At 29.2% G+C, this 6,627-nt stretch overlaps 1 protein-coding gene across 1 annotated transcript in view; it reads right to left on the bottom strand.

The window, feature by feature from the left end:
* Positions 1-1,827: 1,827 nt before the first annotated feature.
* The window catches only part of LOC108570699 (oxysterol-binding protein-related protein 8), a 10,458-nt gene continuing 5,658 nt past the window's right edge, over positions 1,828-6,627 (bottom strand). The window contains 14 exon segments of the mRNA XM_017932593.1: positions 1,828-2,059; positions 2,154-2,345; positions 2,983-3,137; positions 3,216-3,464; positions 3,527-3,652; positions 3,724-3,920; positions 3,986-4,082; positions 4,166-4,343; positions 4,422-4,600; positions 4,685-4,839; positions 5,494-5,715; positions 5,773-5,917; positions 5,991-6,221; positions 6,294-6,346. Coding sequence (XP_017788082.1) covers positions 1,828-2,059; positions 2,154-2,345; positions 2,983-3,137; positions 3,216-3,464; positions 3,527-3,652; positions 3,724-3,920; positions 3,986-4,082; positions 4,166-4,343; positions 4,422-4,600; positions 4,685-4,839; positions 5,494-5,715; positions 5,773-5,917; positions 5,991-6,221; positions 6,294-6,346 — 2,411 coding nt within the window.

Here is a 6,627-nt window from a genome sequence, read left to right as displayed (position 1 = left end):
AATACAATTATTTTTCTTTATGAGATTTTTAAATAAAGTTGTTTTCAGCGAAGAATTAGTTTATATACGGAAAATTAAACAATAAAAATAGTACAAACAAAAGACAATTACAAATTTTTGTGCAAAATACGATGTATATCAAGAAGATCATACCTGAGTGTCAATAATTTTTTCGATAAATATCGACTAAATAAATTTCAATTACATTCGATATTGGATAATTTAATAGTTATATAAACTTTGATAACAAAACTTGTCAATATATACGTGATGATATTAAAAATTATGTTCATAATAATTTTTGTTAAATAAATAATTAAAAATGGAAACTAGAGCTAATTGCAGTAATCTAATATTTATTATAAATAAAAAAATTCATAGTATTAAAATTTTTTTGTAATATTAGCATTTACGTTTATGAAAGAAATAGGTTTATTTCTGTTTTTTATTCTACTAAAATATGCACACTGTACTTTAACCAAAATGGGGGAATTTTTTGTATACTAAAATGTAATATAAAAACATGAATTAAATGTTATTAATATGTAATTATTCCATTACAAGCAAATATCGATTGTTTCTATTAAAATATTTTATTTTAATATAATAATATAAGAATGTGAATTCGATATTTAAACTGATATAGAATTATCAATACCTATTGTATATATTGTCAATATTTTTAATCTGATATGACATTATTAAATTTGAAAATTATTTGTTAAATTATTATTTCAGCAACGAAATAAGTATAGTCTCATCTATTTTTATTAAGAAAAATATTTCATTTAAAAGATGAAATTTTTACTTCCGAAATAATGTATACTTAATAAAGTTACAAGAAATGCAAAATAAATTTTAACGTTGTAATGATTCATAACCACATTTAAAAAATTATTTTCAATTACTGGAATAAAATAGAATATCAGTACAGATATTTTTGAAGAAACGAAACGATACAGTTACACTGAAAGCATTGCAATAAATTTATCAATCATGAAAGTGCAAATGATAGAAAGAAATTCATGGCTTAAGCTATCTAGCAAAAGTTTGGACGAAATTTTTGTTTAACATTATGTGGACAATTTTAATATTTGGTACTTATTTTATTAGGATTTTTCAATCAATAATAACAATACTGATGACCAATTAATATTTCCAAGTTACGATTTCCTGACAACAGCAGTAAAATCGATTCTATGCTTAGTTTGGAACTGCAATTAGCTTTTCTTATTTCATGGTCTTCATAATCCCACAATAATCAGATTTATAACAATGTATACTGTTATATCTTTACAATAACCTTATTATTATCAATATACTTTACTATTGAGCGCCTGCAGTAAAGACTACAACATCATTAGAATCTCTGAATAAATATATAATTATTTCTTGTGCACTAGCACATAAAATATTATATACACGATAAGCTCAAAGAAATTCAATCCCTTTACCTTGTATAGCTCATTGCTGCAGTGAGGGCCGTTGAACGATGACTAAAAAAATCTTACATTAATCACTAGAAAATGAATCCTTCTTTATACGTTCGAAGAATAATAATTCAAATGTTGACAACTATCAGTAAAATAAGATTGCACTCTGATTACCAATATTCCTTAAAATCTTTGAATCTTTTTATTCTATTTTTTAACGACGATCTACTAAAAACGTGTTTTAATGCCTCCACCAAAAACACGTATAAATTAGGTACTTTAAATTTTAGGATTTCTCCCTTTAAGGCTTTCCTTTACATAAAAGCTGATAATTCGAATTGATACAAGATAAATGACATATACAATTTATACTACGATATTATTACCATGTTCTTCAACCTCCGCTGGGTTCGTCGCTCCATATTTTTATAAAGTATTGTACAGAAAAAACAATTACAATAACACGAATCATATCTATGAAGCTTTTGAACATACTTATACTATGATGCTGATCACCTTGCTCTCTTTGTTTTATAGCAAGTTGTTCTAATATAAGTTGTATGCGATTAAGCCTATCACCGTATTCTGACACTTGCCTTTCTATTTCTTTAATAATATCCATTATCCTAAAAACACAATAATCTCTTATTAGAAAAAACTATTAAAACTATATTAATTATTATCATTTTATATATATCGAGGGAATATTATAAACCTTACCTTGCGGTAGAACGCTTCCTTTTACCTACTGACTGACTAGAATCTGAATGTACCTCTGCAGAGGAACTTCCAGAATCATGTGCTGTTTCTGTTAATGGTAAATTATTAGACAATTGTCTTTTGGAAGATTTTAATACAGAGAGTGAAGAACGAGACTCGGCTTGAAGGAGTGGGACCTGTAATGTAAATAAGCTTCGCAATAGTTATTTTTTTTATATAAGTGAAGCACGATTTCTATTTTGAATAAGTATTTTATATGTATTACATATTTATAATTTATAACGAACGATTATTTTTATTTCTTATAGCATATTCAATATGTAATGATTAAAAATTTCACAAAAGATTTTATTGAATGAATTACACAGATCGTGTTAATGTTATACACGATTATACAGACAAATGATTGATTGCAGTTAGCTTATTAGTATGGTAATCTTAATGTGAAACGCCATTAAAACTTGCGTATTTATTACCTTAAAAATACAAAAAAAGATATTTATTGCGTTTAACAAATATCAATGAAAATATTCCACCAAAAACTCATAAAACATGGAACATACAATTATTTCTTACATATACATGAATGACAATATATTTGAATTACATATACCTTAAAAGCAAGATGTATAATCATAGATATAATATGAATCTTATAAAAAATGTAAGAAAAAAAAAACGTCAATAAGCACATACAGTTATTGTTAATTAAATGTACTTTATTGCGTTTTTAATAAATTTATATAACTTATTGCAGTGTATCAAATAATATAAACAAAATAAAATAACGAATCATTTCCTTGCATGCAATTAGATGATTAGGTGAAACAATGTTAGTGCTATTAGTACCTACCGCATAATTGGTGTCTTGTGCCTAGTTTTTGTACGCACTATATAATCTTGTTCATATTGCACAACATCATTTCTAGGATCCCACGGTCGTACGTCCGCATGTCGATAAACCCAGTTACCCGTTATAATGTCCTGTTAGTAGAGAAAAATAATTTCTTAAGAACTATAAAAGTCATTTTAATTTTAATTTTTCTTTTCATTATTCATTACCTGAACAAAGTGTTTAGGAATCCATTCCTGCCCTTTTTGTTTTCGTTCTTTGGCACGATCTCTCTGCGCTTCTTCCAATTGCGTTTTTGCTTCAGTAGCAGCAATCTGATCGTCCCGATTGATTGCTTGCGTAACATCATACCATAATTTTTCACTTTCCCATAGACCTTGGTGTTCCAAAGGTACAGTATACTTTTTCAATCTTTTTTTACGTATTTCCGGAGTAGGATTGAAAAATACACTTTCTTGCTGTAAGATTAGTTAACATAGTATTCATATATTACATATGGAACTCGATATGTGCAACATACCCCTGTCCTTTTATCAGTAATTAATATTTGACCATCCCAATACCCTGATATAGTGGCAAGAGTCTCTTTTCCAAGGCGTATACCTCCTGCAACTTGATTCATTTGTTCTACACCACCGAGGAATGGCTATAAAATGAAACGATATGTTAATTTTATGTATGCCATTTTTACTTTAAACGTATTATATCGTACATTACCTTCAGTTTAAATTCTAATTCAGTATGGTAACCAGTTTTCTCACAATTTATATGAATCTTTCCACCTAATTCCATAGTTAATGTTCCCATAAGAATACCTTTACAATGAGCATAGGGTATAGTCATTGTATAATCTTCTCCTCTGGGTAACATTGTCAATATTGCAACACCATCTAGCACTGCTGATGTTGAATTTCCTGGAAGATAGAATATATATTTGTATATAATTCATTCCTTAAAAACAAAAGGTACGCATATTTACCATAAAATTTAGATTTAGCAATAATTGTAGCACTAATAGTAAAGCCATCTTGTCGATTTGTAACATAGAATCCTGATATAGGTGGATGATGAGATAGCTATAAAAATTAAGATTTTTATAATCAGATAATAGCAATATAAATTGCACAACACTGAAAACTGTACGAAATAAATATCTTACTTGCTCAGCAATGTAGAAAGTTCTAGAACCATTAGGATGTTGCCAATAGCAACGGAAAGTTTCACCCAAAAGCGGATTATACGGTTTCTTTAAACCTTGAGGTTTCTTATAAAATCCAGATAAATACCATTTAACGACTACTTTCATGCGTGTAAATGCATCATCTTCTACCACTGCTCTGTAAAAACAAAGGACAAAGCTTATATACTTCTAATTTTATATAAATATCCTTGGAGATCTATAGACTTATACTCACTGGGACAATAAGTCTGCGTGATAATAAGAGTCAGCCAACTTTTCTAGAAACGAACGAGGTTCTAAAATAAAAGTCGGCAAGACCACTTTTGACAAATCCATGCCTGGTCGAACTTGTTTCATCAAGAACCATATTAAAGACTTTTGTTCTTCCTGTAATTCTGTAACTACTTCTCCAGCCTATATCAAATGGAAGTATAAAAGCTTTGTATAAAATAATCTCTACTATAAACATAACGTGTAATATGTTACAATTTATTTTACCGATCCAAGAACTTCCTGTTCATTTGCTACATATGGTGTTTCATTAACTGTCTCCGGCTGGTCTTCCTTGGCCGATCCTTCAGATTCACTATCCGAAGCACTAATTTCTGCATCAGCTGCTACTCCATTTTCCGGTTGGCTAATGTCGTCCAAGTCTGTATGTGAGGAGTGCAAAGGATCTAGCGTTACTACTTTTGGAGTACCATACTCGAGGACATGTACAGAAGGAACAGTCATGCGCCGAGTGGAAGATGGGATAGGTTTGGAAGTAGAAGATTCAAAACAGGAATAAACATCTCCATCACCTAATGCGTCCACAGAATTTGAAGACAAAACAACTTCAGTATCTGTAGCAAGTGTTGGAGATAAATCTCGAAGTTGTTTGTCCCAATATGCTACTGCATGGTATAATTGTTGAAACATTGGAGTCGGTGAAGGACAAATGCTTTTAGAATCATTTGCTATAGAAGGTGTAACTGGTTGAGGACACGACAACAAACGTCTTTGAGGCGTTGAAGGTGATCGAGGAGCATAATTAGACAAGCATACTGTGGATATCAAAAGCAAGTATTTAAGGTGACAAACGTCAGGAAAGGGATGATAATAATGTTATAATTAGTACCAATAACTTCCAAGAATAAAACTTAACTAAATATTTTTCCCTCTACTAAAGTTAATTATGTGCCAAACATGAAAGAGGAATGTTTCCTATATTATCAATCTTTTCAAAGGAAAAAAAAGGAGTTTAACAAAATCTAACTTTTTATTTAATACATATATTGTACAAAATACCGTTTTGTAATGCTTACCATGTTCATCAAAATGTTTTTCATAATCTGCTTCACTCCATTGTGTTTCATGAGTTGTTGTAGTATCATGTGGCAAAGCACGCGGTAATGCACTTGTTGAACGTACTATTAAAGAGGAACAACGTAAAGACAATTCAAGTGCATCCAACCAACATTTGCCAGCTGCCTGTGAAGGAGCTCTAAAGATTAAGTAAGAAGTTGGTAAAGGTTGTACAACAGCACCTGAAAAAATATTAGAATAAAAATATATTTCTTAATTAATTCATATTGGTTATTTACCAATGGCTTCTTTTTCTGGACCTCTTGGAGCCCATATTGACTGTTCCAAAGGATGAAATAATTTAAAGCAAAATCCATCTTTTTTACTTGGGCGTTCTATCACTTGACATGTATTGAGTAATACAGTTCCCACCCAATGATTGCTCTGCAATAATTATGTGGACATAACATTAAATGAACAAATACATAATAAATTAAAAATAATGTTAGATGAGCACTTTTGTTTTGGGGCTTTTGTATAGCAACAGCAAACCAGGTTTGAGAATACACCATAGTTTTGTCCAACTCTTTAATGTTCCACGAACTTTAAGCCAATCGCTCATCACAATAACAGTTGGATCCTTGAATGAACTTAAAAGTTCATTGGCAACTCTTTTCTTTTCCATTCGATAATTTTTTCTTTGAGCCTTATATGATTCTTTTCTTGTTAACTTACAAGAATCTAAAGACTGAAAGTTACATACAAATAAAATTAAAAGATATTTTCAATGTTTTAAAACAATACACTAAATATTTTGTACCTTATCAGATATGTTATCTGTCTTTTGATTGCCTTCCCCCATTGGAGATAACCCTATAACAAATAAATTATTCAAAAATTATTTGATTAAATATCATTTCAACATTAATATTAATGTTTCAAAAAAGTTATTAACGAAAATATTATACAATTATTATTCACAGCATAATTATACTTATTTACCAAAATTATAAGATAAATGGTATAGCTCAAAATATTATATGTTAAATAAGCTATTAAATAAAGTTAATATAAATTGATATTCAATGGTTTAATAGTTTTTATGAAAATTTTTTTCACTTTTTTGTATTAAGATGTAGTTTGTAAGATGGTTA

Source organism: Habropoda laboriosa, unplaced genomic scaffold, assembly GCF_001263275.1.
Source record: "Habropoda laboriosa isolate 0110345459 unplaced genomic scaffold, ASM126327v1 scaffold87, whole genome shotgun sequence".
In the NCBI taxonomy this organism is placed as follows: Eukaryota; Metazoa; Arthropoda; class Insecta; order Hymenoptera; family Apidae; genus Habropoda; species Habropoda laboriosa.
The sequence above is the reverse complement of the archived record's forward strand: the minus strand, read 5'-3'. Positions and strand labels throughout refer to the sequence as shown.